Below are 13963 nucleotides of genomic sequence, written 5' to 3' on the forward strand. Positions count from 1 at the left end.
GCCCTGGGTGTAACAGGGAGCTGGGTCCTTCTCTTCGTGTAAGAAAATTGCCCTCTAAGAATATAAGCCTGATAGGTGGCTCGGCTCGGGACCAGGAGACAGAGATAGTTTGTATTCTGGAAGGATGTACAGTTGCTATGCTGAGTGGTATGCAGAGAGAAGATATGAAGGTTTCCTGACCCCTTCTGCCACTTCCCAGGTTCAGTCACACCCTGGCCAGGGTGACCTGGGGGGCTTCTGTGACGTCCTGCTTTGTCAAGACAAACTCTCCTTGGTAGCAAGGAGAGCAGAGTTGGCATTAATTTATAGACAGAAAGTCTTGGTTAATAACCCTATCCTCACGTGCCACAGTGCCAGCTCCTGTCTAGGACCCCTGGGCAGCCTGGGCCAGACTGCTGAAAACAAAGCATATGTTCACAACAGTAATCTCCCCTGAATAAGAGTCTGATGCCAACAGAGGGGCAAACAGGGAGGAGGGAAGAGGGATATGTTTTAAAGGAACAGTTATCTGTGAGAACATGGAGATGGGAGAAATTATAGCTGTCACATGTTCCAGAATCTTCTAGGGACATGCCTGAGTAACTGCTCTCATCTCCCTGACTAGGTCAGGCATCTTTAAAGGTACACACGGGTGTCTTGCCCTTGCACAAGGAAGGTACTAGGTCAACAGCTGTCAGGCTAAATATAATTGAGTTCTCAGTTACTAAGCACCCTTATTTTCCTACTTGAGAGAACAAAGGAGAGATGGCCATAGAGGCTGTCAGCAGACTAACATGTCCACAATAAAGTAGGGCCTTGCTGCAGGCTGAGCCAAGAATCCTCCTTAGGGGAGCTGAGGCTAGCTTTGGGGGGTCTTGGTCACCCCAAACCCCTGAACTGAGACGCAGGGTCAGTAGAGAGGGCAGAGGCAGGATGATTTCCACATGACCACCTTATCAGGAAGCAGGCTTCTAGGAGTAGTAGTTTGGGCATTTTCTCAGGTTCTCTGTCACCAGTGCTGTTTAGCCAATGACATGGTAGCCACTTCACTAGAAGCCAAGATCTTTATGTAAATTCCCTCTTTTCCTGTCTGTGGCTTCAGAATTTGGAGACTGAAAGATGCAAAGGGGGGACTAATGGGAAGACAAAGGTCAATTTGTGGTTTAACTCTGTGTGCCAAACTATAGACATAACCTGACCACTTTCTGTCCAAGGTTTTGAGCAGCAACTTTCAGAGCAAGAGATAAGCACTGATTTGAACTATGGGTCCTGGGATATCTCTGGGCAAAAGGAGGCTCTTTCCTCTTCTGCTCAGGCCTCCAGCATAGGCTTTCTGGTCTCAGAGGACAAGGTACCCAGAAAATTGCCAGAGGCCTTCATCTGAAGCAGTGTGGTCAGCATGCATCACAGGTGCCACCAGGCATCTGACACTGTCAAAGAACACAATCTCTCAGAACTTTCCAGACTGCCTCTCCATCCCAACCAGTCATCTTCTTCAGTAAAAAGAGGACTTTTAAACTGAGTGTGGTGGCACACACCTTTAATCTGTGCACTCGGGAGGCAGAGGCAGGTGGATCTCTGAGTTCAAGGCCAGCCTGGTCTACAGAGAGTTCTGAGACAGCCAGGACTACACAGAGAAACCTTGTTTCAAAACAACACACACACACACAAACAAAAAAAAAACCCAAAAACACAAGAAGGAAGGAAGGGAGGACTTTTAGAGTTTGGTGTTGGCATATGGAGAGAGGCAAAGGCATGAGCAGCTTGAGGATATTGCATCTGGATGACCTAATATCTGTCCCTCACAATAGGGTTAGGAAGCCTAAGGGGTGGCACAGATGGGGGCAGTCTTCTGTCTTCTCTACAGGTGGGACTGAGAGAATAAAAGGTGAGTATTAAGAATAGCCAAGGGAGTGGAGAGAAGGTGGGGACAGTGGAGTCTGCTGTGGTAAGGTTCAGGGCAGGGACATTGGCAAGCTGCTAACCTGGCTTTATTGCTTTCCATGTGTCTTACCCCACCCCATCGGGAGGAGCAGATGCATCTGGTGAGGGGAGTACATCGAGCCCCCAGGCCTGGGTCAGGTAGATAAGCTGAGAATCATGCTGCCCACCCACGGTTCACACAAGGATCATGGGAACTTGGAAGATGGTCTTGTTTTGGTGTCCTCAGGAGTCCAGAGACCAATGCCTGAGGGCGGGTTTCTGTTTCAGTTCCTGCCCTGACTTCTCTCTGTGAGTGATTTTGACATGGAAGTGTAAGCCAAATGAACCCTCCCCTTCCTAAATTGCTTTTGGTTAGTGTTTTATCATAACAACAGAAAGCAAGCTAGAATATGGAGTGTCTGTGGATGACTAGAGGTCAGTAAGTGTTAATCCCACTGGGTGAGAATACGATGACCACCACAATTTTACACCAAATTTGAAGCAAGTGTTATTACTGGCAAGGACGATGGACACCAGACAGGCCCATACCCAGGATTCCCAGAGAATGGCCAAGAATTATGTTAGTTGTGGGCTTATAAAGGCAAATACCACAAGGCTATGCACTTCCTGCCTTCATCCAATTGGGGCAAGTATACACCCTGACATACTTCTGCCTAGGTATCCCCCACCTGTACGGATTAAACACATCCTGTGCAGTTGGGGCAACCTAACTTGTTTATAGAACATGGCTTGTTATCTTACATGAACAGCAGCCCCCAGCATTCCAGGAAGTTATCTGTCCTTGGGCAAGTGGGGCTTACAGGTTAGAGGTGTTTTGTTTAATAAATCGCTTAAGCACAGTCATTTAAACTTAGAACATAACTTTAACTCTCACATAATGGGGCACAGGAGGAAGGCATCAACTGGATTATGTGTGCGCATGTGTATGTCTTTCAAAGATGGACCCTAGGAGCCAGGCATTGGTGGCGCACGCCTTTAATCCCAGCACTCCGGAGGCAGAGGCAGGCAGATCTCTGTGAGTTCGAGGCCAGCCTGGTCTCCAGAGCGAGTGCCAGGATAGGCTCCAAAGCTACACAGAGAAACCCTGGGTGCCAAGCTAGTGCTCTACACTAAGCTGCACCAAACTAGTGGATTTTGTTCACAGTTGGCCCAGGGGGCTGCTGATGGCAAACATAGGCTATTGGAAATGCCATTTCTATAGCCAATTCTAGGCCAACCATGCCTGTGAGTCCAGTGCAAGGTTGGGAGATGGTGTGTTAGGGCAGATGGACATAAGAGAACAAGTTCTCTCACCTACTCCACCATAGGCACAAGAGACTTCTGAAAAGCTGCCCCCCCTCCTTCCTGGAATAGCTGTAAGTCTGCTTCAATCTTTGAGGTAAAGTAAGAGGCAGTTGGCTCAGGCTGGCAGCTGGAAATGGACCCCCAGGTGTGTCCCTCTGTGGTTGTGCCCTTCCCCCCAGCCTGAAGCATGCTTCATGGGCAGGAAACTGGTGGCGCTTATCTGTATTTCTCCTTACTTCAAAACTTTTCAAGTCCCTATTCATTCTTGGGATTTTCTGGAATGGAATACTTAGGGCTAAGCCCGCGCCGTGATTCCCAGCATTCAAAGGCCAGCTCCAGTACTTCCTAGCTAGGCCTTGGCTCCAGCTGATTGCAAACCTCAGTCTCTCTAACTTGCTGTCTCCTTGAGGGCAAGGCCAGGACCAGCCTGACCCACTTCCCAAGCAGATGGGCTCTAGCGAGCATGAAGGAAAGGTCTGGATTGTACTGGCAGCTGTGCTATTAGAAGAACCACTTTCCGATCCAGCAGGATGTGCCTTTTACCCACTACCTACTCTCAGCTGTCAAGAAAAACAGTGATTGCCACCTCTCTCTTCTATCCTGGAACTCTATGTAGACTAGGTTGGTCTCAAACATATAGAGATCTGACTGCCTCTGCCTCCTGGGTGATAGGATTAAGGACATGCACTACCTTGCCTGGAACTATCCTATTTATTTCAGGGATAAATAGAACCCACAGCCTAATGTGTGCTAGGAAGTGCTTGACCAATTAGCTACACACCTAACCCTACATTCTTATGATGCTGAGAGTAAAACATTCTCCCCCAGAGGGACTTATCATTCTCTGGGAAGCTGGTTCAGTTTTGTTATTGTTAGTGTTTTGACACAGGGTTTCATGTAGAGCTCAGGCTAGCTTCAAACATACTATGTAGCCAAGGCTGATCTTGAAAGCCTTATCCTCTCAATTCCACCTCCCAGCTAAGATTACAGGTATGTACCACAACATCTGGCTTGCTGTCCAGTTTTTAAAAGGATAGTTAGTTGCTCCTAGTATCTACAAGGGATTGGTTCCAGGATCTGTTAGGATACTAACGTCTATGGATACACTGCACACAGCATATGCATTTAGTCTTGCATGTTTTAAATAATCTCTAGACTTTTAATTTAGGAGTTTATTCATACCACCAATAAAGTGTCAATGGTATAGGAATAGCTTAAGGAATAATGATAAGAGAAAGACCAGTGCATGCTTGGTACAGTACAGAAGCTAATTTTTCTTCCATATAGTTTCCAATGAAGGCTGGCTGAGATCAGTTAACCCATGAACTTGGGGGTCATCTAAATAGTCAACAGACATATAAGACGATCTTTTTCCAAGTGGCTAAAGATGACATGGTAAAATACTTCCCCAAGTTCATCAAATAGGCTGCAATGACAGAACATAGCATATTAGTAAGGTGTGAAACAGTTAGAAGTCCTGGTACCTCCTGACCCAGCACCTTCTGTCATGGCTTGAGGTGAAACTGCCAATGTCGCATACTCATTACATACCTAATAAAAGCAAATGCATATGCTCCCCGAAGACATACACTGCAGGCTCATGGCATCAACTCCAATATAGAGCGGCCACGTACCTGAGGAAGGTTAACAAACTATACCTGACTCGCACCATTGGACCTTAGGTTAGTGTACGCCTGTGCTACATGTCCAAGAACAGGAAGGCAGAAACCCAGCCCTCGTTTTATAGGGAAGGTGGATGCCCAGCAGCTACTGCACCAGCCCAAGGTTAGAAGTAATGTGGTGGTGTGGGGGGGAACTAGAGTTAGGGAAATAGTGACCTGATGAAGAAACAGGCATCTCTGGGGCAGAGAACTGTGGGACCCAGCCAGTGAAGGGCTCTGTCTGCCCTCTGTTTACCCCGGAGCCTGGCCAGGCCTCAGAATGAGCAAGCTCTCACTGAACATGTCTCCTGCCACTTCTGTAACCAGTGTGGACTTTGTACAGACCGGACCAGGAATAAAGAGTTTAAGCTGGGGTATCCTGCCTTTTGTAAGAAAAAGCTACCCCTATTCCCTGGAAGTCTCTAGTCCCAGGAGAGGCTATGGGAGTAGACGTGGAACTGGGGACTATACTGCAGGTCTGAGGGAGGAGATGCAGAATGACAGCACAGGGGCCACTCTCAAGGAAGATGAGACATCATGCCCTTTCTCTCAGCCTCAGTGAGCTACATTTACCCACTAATCGAAAAAAAAAAAATACTACTCAATGCTGACCGTCAACTGGTCCCTCAGGACACGGCACTCCAGGGCTCTCAAGGAACCAATGGAGTCGAATAGAAAGATAACAAAGCTGCACTTGAAGATCACAAGAGGACATGAGCAAGACAGCAGATGTGTGCTTCAGGATGGGTGCTAGGAGCCCTCCAGGGCACATCTAACAACTAGGAGGAGCCAGGTGCTCTAGGAGATGGGAAAACTCTCTAGACAGATACACAACCTCTCCAGCCTCATATATAATGACCCTACAGCCCCAGAGCCCATATCCTGGCTACTCTGCTTGTCTGTCAGACCTTTAAACCAGGCTATGAGCCATGCTCCTACTGGAGTCATGCTCCCATTCTGACTTGGTCTCCCTCTCCTCCTGGCTCTTGCAGACATGCACAGTCATCCATATTGGATATGCTCATGGATTCAGATGCCATGCCAGTAGGGTGCTTTGTCTAAAATCTATGTACGACCCAGAACAGAAACTTTCAATGGCTCCCCTATTACCTCTAAGGTCTAAACCCAAAGCCCTCAGTACACACAACCCACAAGCCTTACCCATCCTTTGGCCTCACTTCCTGCTTATCTACCCACCTTAAGTACAGCCCTGGACATTCTATACTACAACCTGCTCTTCAAAGACAATATTCAAATTATACTCACACACTACTTCATCCTTTAATCCTTGAAGCTTAACTGGTGACTCCTTTCCAACAAACAGAATGACAGAAAATGTGATGTGTGACTTCTTTGTGTTGGCAAACACAGATCTCATCTAGAAACTAAAGCTTCCCACCACCAGCCATGCAAGGCACCATCTTGGACGTGGAATACTCAGCCCCAGTAATGCCTTCAGAGGGTACATTTATAATCTCCCAATCAGACTGCACCTGAGTACCTGCTCGTCAGAAACTAGGGAAAAGGTAACATTCTTTCTCTAAACTGCTAGACTTGGGCTGATTTGTTACAGAGTATATAATGGGTATATCTCAAGTATGGATAACTGTTCTCCCATGCTTCTGGGCCTTTGTACAGCTATGTCCTTCCTGAAATGCTTCCTACACTCTGGCCTTTCCACCAAACTCCCAGACCCCCCCTCCCCGCTACTTTTCAGGATCCAACAGAAATGTCACCTCTTCAGTGAAACATCCCTTAACATCATTTCCACTGCAGAGCTGGCTCTTGCTCTGTGACTTCACCCACCCAGTACATGACTCTAAGATGGCCCTTCCTACTCTACACTCACCTCCATTATATCCCATTATTTCAGGGCCCGTTGAAGCCCCCTCTACTGCCTACTTGTCTGGGCAACAGAAGGTCGGGCACCCAGAAGCTTCCTGGAGACTCTGTCAACTGGCAAGAGAGCCACGGTTTAGGATTTCCAGTGAGGTGAATATAAAGAAAATAAGTTGTGTAACAAATATTTAATCCCCCAATCTGTATCTTTTCCTCCAAAATAATGGGAAAGCGTGAGCATGTTGCCATTTTACAGACCCAACAAGTTGGGTGAGGGAAGCCGGCTCACCTGAATTAGAGCAAGCACTTTGTCCTGGACGATGGTGGGAGGGTTATTCTTGGGGGAGATAATTTTGACCAGAACGCTGTCAATGAAGTCTCGGTTGGCCACGAGGAGGTGAAAGCGATGGCCACAGTTCTTCACACAAGTCTCCAGCACCTGAAGTTGTGGGGGATTGGGGAGGAGGTCACCACATTGGGAAAGGGGGTAGGATAGGTGAGTTCCTCACCCTCAGTCATGCTTCCAGATCATCTTCCTCTAAGCCAACCCTCACACATCCCCACACTAATTCAGTCATCCCAGTTCCTTGAGAACGACAGTCCTATGCTGACTGAAAAGCTCCTGTCCTTGCACAGGACTCAGGCAATTAGTTGGTAATTGAAACATGGGTTTTGCATGAGAAGGATACTGGTCTTCTAATGGTATTATGACTGAGAGGTTCCTGAAAATTAACATTTTAATTATTCTCTCTAGGACTGGGTGTGAGATCTTAGCCAAGGAGACACAGGCTCTGTCACAAGAGGAAGCTGCTGGGAGAGCTCGAATTGCCTGGTGAATTACTGGCCCTTGTGTGTGAGGAAGCAAATATACATCCCTAACATACTCCTGTTCTGCAATAAAATCAGCATTGACAATGGATTGCAACCCTTGACAGATGTGGACCTCAGCTGCAAGTCAGTATTAAGTTCCATCCTACTTCAGTGAGACCCTGCTCATTATCTCTTATCTGGGGAGGTCCATAGGCCTAGGTGCTTTGAAAGGATGGCTGGTAGGGTCTGATCAGTGGCAGTGGGAGTTAGACTTAGCTTTTCTACTTCCTTCCTGATGGTCCGCGAGAAGTTTCACTCAGCGTCTGTGGCCTCGTCTGGAAAGTGGGAGCAATGAGCTCTCCCTTGCAGGGAGGATTAGGGAGGGCATATGTCAACTGCTTCAGCATCCTGCACAGGGTAAGCAACCACTAGGCTGCCACTTCAGAAGGCTGCTGTATCCATAACTTCTTGCATGTCCCCAGCAGAGGTACTGGGAGTACTAGGAGGGCCTCTCCAACATCAAACACAAGTCTCTGACTCAGTCCCTCCTGAAAACAGCCCACCAGATCACCTGACCCTTCCCAAGGCACCTCCTTTATGGCCTGCTAATGAATGCCTCCTACAAGGATAGTGCCAGCAATATGGAACACTTTTTTCCCTCCCGAGACAGGGTTTCTCTGTGTTAACAGCCTTAGCTGTCCTGGAACTTGCTCTGTAGAGCAGACTGGCTTCGAACTCACAGAGATCCACCTGTCTCTGCCTCCCAAGTGCTGGGATTAAAGGCATGCACCACCATTGCCCAGTAGCAGGGGACACTTCTAACCACCTCACTGTTCCTGTGTGACCATGAATTAACTTAAATTGCTCCCTAAGTGGTTCCTGCCATAGGCTTTTGCCTTGATAATGTGCAGACAAAAAGGTTCACAATTATAGACTTCATGCCAGCTACATGCCAAGTACAGTGAGATTTCTCCATATTATATATAATTTCATTCTACTCTCACAACTATAATGGTCCCTTCAAGTACACCTTTCCATCTTAGTTTTCAAAGTTAAGAGGCTTAGGAAGGAAAAACTGACCCAGAGGCAGGATGGAAACTCTTTTTTCCTTCTTTTGCAAGGCTAGAGATTGAACCCAGTGCTTTGTGCATGGCAGGCAAGCACTACAAAGCTACATCCCCAGCCCAGGACAGGAACAATGATTCGCTTTCTCACAGTCACACCAGCTGTGAGGCCCTCAGAAACAAGAACTGTGTTCTGGATTATCTGCCCTTCCCTTGTTCCTTAAGCCAATTCTAGAAGAAGGCATCAAGCCATTTTGAGATGTCAAGGCTGAAGCTCTGCAGTGTTGTGGAACTGCACCTAGGAGACCCAGCAGCTTTGCAACCCCCAAGTCATCCTTTCCTTCTTTTTCTTGCTGTATTTCTGGAGGCTCATGTTCTACTTGGTGCGCCCAGGAAGTGTTGTAAACTCATAATCTTTGGGGCTTTTGCACAACTGCTACTTATTTTTAATCTCATGTGTATGGATGGGTGTTTTGCCTGCTTGTATGTCTGTGCACCAAGTATGTGCAGTGCTCATGAGGATCGGAAAAAGACACTGTATTCTCTGAAGTTGGAGTTACAGATGGTTGTGAGCCATTATGTGGGTGCTGGGGACCAAATCCAGGTCCTCTCCAAGAGCAGCAGGTGCTCTTAACTGCTGAGCCATCTCTCCAGCCTCACAACCACAAATTTTATTCAGATAAGGGGAATTTCCCTTTCTTCATCTCTGATTGTGTTTGATTCTGGGTGACCATGAGGTAAAAGCTCTCACTCTCTGGGACCTACAAGGACAACCAAGAGGAACCAGAAATGTTCTTTCTGTCCCCAGGCATGTTGCAAGGTACCTTTTTCGCTAGGATTCTCTACTGATTCTCTGGACTCTGGCAATGGCTACTGGACTACTGAGCCCTTCTTTCTTTAGGGGCGGGTGAGGACCAGCAGAGTAGGAGGCTCAGGAAGCTAGCTTGGGTGAAAATAATGAGAAGTAGAGGAACAGGCTGAGGCTCTGGGCCCATTTGGTTCTGTTTCTAGGGAGACCGTGGACAGGACACTCTTTTGTCCTTCAGTTCTCCCCTGCAGCAGACCTTAAGGGCAGTATGTCCTATCCCAGCCTCGGAAAATACCCTGTGCACACGTGCCTGCAGAGGTCCAAAGCCTCTACATGTAGGAGGCACAGGAATTCCTCTCTTGTCAAGGCCACTTCAGGCTACCCTTCCAAAAAAGCTCTTGGCAAACCTGACTTTGTGGGTTTTTGGGAATGAAACACAGTGGCAACTTTCTGAGATACAGCCAAAACCCATGAAATAAACAAAGGGGGCCTCCAAGCAATGAGAAGCAGATGTTAGGAACACACATCTGGAGGCTCCAGCAGAGAGGGCCTGAGGATCTCTGGCTCCACTGGATAAGTCCTAACAGCCTAAGCAAGGGGCAGATGTGAGCTGGGAGAGGCCACAAGGAAGGAACAGGGCTGACAGCAACTAACAAGCGAAGCCATCATGGCAAACACGAAACCATGCCAAGTGTGCCAGGCAGGGACTTAGGGACAAGGCCAACAGCTCTGCTGTCCACAGGCCTCCCAAGGGGTTTGCAGAAAAGACCTGGCCATCAGGAAGGCCAAATGATGGCTGCCAAGCAATGTGTAGGGAGGCAAGGAAATAGTCTTTAAAAAGTTTCCCACCAGCCAGGTATGGTGGCGCACACCTTTAATCCCAGTACTCAGGAGTCAGAGACAGGTAGATCTCTGCGAGTTTGAGGCCAGCCTGGTCTACAAAGCGATTTCTAGGACAGTCAGAGCTGTCTTGAAACCTGTGAAACCCTGTTTTAAAAAACAAAACAAAACAAAAAAGCTTCCCACCTACAATGGGCCATTGTAGTGATGGTTACCTTGAAACCATCACAAAGAGGGACATATGCCAGAGCATTTGTGATGTGTGCCACTAAAAATGATGATTTGTGCTCCATTCTGGGATCCATCAACATTGAGGTTAAAAAAAAAAAAAAGAAAATTAAAGCTTTCACCTATTTCTCAACTGACATTTTCTTCTTTGTTATGTAAACCTTAATCCTGGCTGAGAGAGTGTTCCTATTATGTTTTGGACCTTATTTGGGGGGGTGGATATCACAATAGTTCTTCTGCTTTACAAGGAAATATGACAGTTTGGGATAAATAACCCACTTTCCCCACCTACAGAAGTTGACATGGTGACTTGTTACAGTTTCTAATAAAAAGTCACTGTGGCCCAGATTTTAAGGCATCTGAGAAATTGTTAGCTTTCAAGACAGAAATAGCACCTGAAATACCCTTTTTAGTTCTCTGTATCTTAAGGAAGGGCACAATTCTTATCTGTTTGCCCTGAAAGGAGTCACTAGGCTGACTTTTTCAAGACCCTTTTATTATTTTCGTTTTTATCCCAAACAAAAGACCATTCTATGATGGCACACCACAGCTTGGTGCTTCACTAGGTGCAAAGGTAAAACTCAAAGGCCTCTCAGAGCTCAGTTTCCTCGTGAGAAGAGTAATAAGCCTATTTTAGAAGGTGGTTGTAAACATCTCATCAACACTCTAAAAGCTCAATCCTGGGCAGGTGTTGGACAGACAAGGGTGAACATCTGTATAAACGGGAAACTGACTCCCAGCATCTCAAACAGGCTGGTAGCGGGAATGAGACCTGGCCTGGCCTCCGGCTCTTCTAACCATGTCATCCACATCTTATCTTCTGCTGGCATACATCCAACCCATTTACTCTCACCTCCTGCATCAGAGGTGGGCAGGGGACCCCATGGGTCCCTTGGAAGATGCTGCTGAACCATGGTAATGCAGGCTACATGCTGGAGGCCCACTTGAGTGGGCAGAGGGGGGTCCTAGGAAGAGTAAAGCCTGTGTGTTCGTGTCCTAGGCTTTCCCTCCCAGGAAGCAATGCTCACCGTCAGGGCCAACATCACTTCTCTGTAGTTCCGGTTCCCGCTGAGCCGCTTCTTTAGAGCTCGAATGGCATCCTTTGGCCTGGGGAAAAGGACAGATATACAATGATCCTCACTAGCCTCATGGGACACTAGCCCAGTGCAAACCAGCACAGGTATCAAGGTTGTTCACTGCAGCATAATTGTAAATGAAAAAGACTTGAGAAAAACAAATGTCTACAAAAAGAAAACAGGGCTAATTTTGCAGCTGCAAAAAAGAATACAGAAACTTCTTGTACATTTTTATGGACCAAACTCAAAAGACATATGCATAAGAATAAGTAGAATCAAGGACAAAATCACATGATTGTCTCAACAAATAAAAAAAAAGCCTTTAACAAAATTCAACATCTTTTCATGAAAAAAAAAAAAAAAAGCCCTGAAGAAGCAGGAAAAGAGGGATCATATCTCAACAAAATAAAGGCTGTATATGTGATAAATCTACACACAACATTATACTGAGCAGGGAAAACCAGGAAGTATTTCTTCTAAAATCAGTATTGAGACAAAGATATCTACACTCTCTGGACTCACTCAGTATAGTAATTGGCTCCTCAAAAAGAAACAAACTAGATATAAATAGGAAAGGAATAAGTTAGATTGGCCTTTTTGTAGATGATATAATCTCATAAATAAAACCCTGGCCAAGGTGTTGTGACACACACACTTTAATCCCAGCACTTGGGAAGCAGAGGCAGGTGAATCTCTGTGACTTGGAGGTCAGCCTGGTCTACATACTGAGTTCTAAGCCAGCCAGGGATACAGAGTAAGACCCTGTCTCAAAAAAAAAAAAAAAAAAAAAAAAAAGATCCTGAAGACTGCCAGAAAACTCTTAGATCTGATAACACTTTTAGTAAAGTATTAGCTACAAAATCAACATTTAAAAAATTGTGTTAAGGCTGCCAGGCAGTGGTGGCACACGCCTTTAATCCCAGCACTTGAGAGACACAGGCAGACAGGCAGATCTCTATGAGTTCAAGGCTAGCCTGGTCTACAGAGCAAATTCCAGGACAGGCTCCAAAGCTACACAGAGAAACCCTGTCTCGAAAAAACATTTAAAAGAAAGTTGTGGTAAGGCAATGATGAACATGCTAAGAAAGAAATAGGACAATTCTACTCACAGTAGCCTTAAAAATAAAAATAAAAATTGCTAACAATGAAGCATAAGATCTCTACAATAAAAACATTGAAGGAAAAAAATTAAAGAAGACACTAGAAGATAGAAAAAAACAAAAGAAAGAAAGAACTTCTATGTTCATGTATTGTCAGAATTAATATCATGGAAAAGGTTATATTGTCTAACATGATCTATAAATTCAATGTAATCCCAATCAAACTTCCAATAATATTCTTTGCAAAAACAGGAAAAATGATCCTAATAGGCCCTGGGTAGCCAAAGCACTCCTGAGGGAAGAAAAAACAAACAATGCCAGAGGTATCAGAATTGCTATATCCAGATGACACTGCAGAGCCTTAGCAACAAGAGCAGCACTGTACTGGCCCAAACACACACTGACGGAATACTGCATTCCTGACAGAAACCCAAACACACCACCTGATTCTCTTTATTTTCTCTCAAGACAGGGTTTCTCTGTGTAGTCCTAGCTGTTCTGGAACTCACTCTATAGACCAGACTGGTCTGAAATTCAGAGATCTGCCTGCTTCTGCCTCCCAAGTGCTGGGATCAAAGGTATGCGCCATCATATGTGGCCAGCCACCTGATTCTTGACAAAGGTGCCAAAAACACACACTAGAGCTAAACCAGAATTTTCAATAAGCGGGCTGGGGAAACTGGTTCTCCACACCCAATCTTTATCTATCACCCTAAACAAAAATCATTTCAAAATAGATCAAAGACCTTAAAGTAGCCCTGAAATGATGAAACTGCTAGTGGAATGCTTAGGGGACACACTTTAAGAGGCAGTCACAAGCAAGGAGTCTTAATAATTACAAGTATTTATGAATGAGATTGCAGGAAATTTAATACATTTCTGCACAGAAAATGAAACAATAATCAGTGAAGAGATAGCCTCTAGAATGGGAGAAAATCTTTACCAACTATACATCTTATAGGGAATTAATCTAGAATAGACAAATAAATAAATAAATTAGACACCAAAGGACCAAATCATCCAAATGACCGGAACAGATAATTCTTAAAAAGAAAAACTAAGCCGTGCAGTGGTGGCATATGCCTTTAATTCCAGCACTTGGGAGGCAGAGGCAGGCAGATCTCTGTGAGTTCAAGGCCAGCCTGGTCTACAAAGCTACACAGACAAACCCTGTCTTGAAAAACCAAACAAGCTGGGTGGTGGTGGTGCACATCTTTAATCCCAGTATTCAGGAGGCAGAGGCAGGCAGATCTCTGTGATTTCGAGATCAGCCTGGTCTACAAGAGCTAGTTCCAGGACAGCCTCCAAAGCCACAGAGAAACCCTGTCTC

General features: G+C 45.9%; 1 protein-coding gene across 8 annotated transcripts in view; it reads right to left on the minus strand.

The window, feature by feature from the left end:
• The window catches only part of Tom1l2 (target of myb1 like 2 membrane trafficking protein), a 120141-nt gene that overhangs the window by 38103 nt on the left and 68075 nt on the right, over positions 1-13963 (minus strand). For all 8 annotated transcript variants that reach the window (XR_003487321.2, XR_004770713.1, XM_027427303.2 and 5 more), the window contains exons 3-4: positions 11486-11564; positions 6997-7146 (exon numbers count right to left, since the gene is read on the minus strand). Coding sequence is in view for 6 of the 8 variants with exons in the window: in XM_027427303.2 (XP_027283104.1) it covers positions 6997-7146; positions 11486-11564 (229 nt within the window). In the remaining 2 variants the exon portion in view is untranslated. The remainder of the gene's footprint in view (positions 1-6996; positions 7147-11485; positions 11565-13963) is intronic.

Source organism: Cricetulus griseus, chromosome 7 (genome assembly GCF_003668045.3).
Source record: "Cricetulus griseus strain 17A/GY chromosome 7, alternate assembly CriGri-PICRH-1.0, whole genome shotgun sequence".
NCBI classification, from domain to species: Eukaryota; Metazoa; Chordata; class Mammalia; order Rodentia; family Cricetidae; genus Cricetulus; species Cricetulus griseus.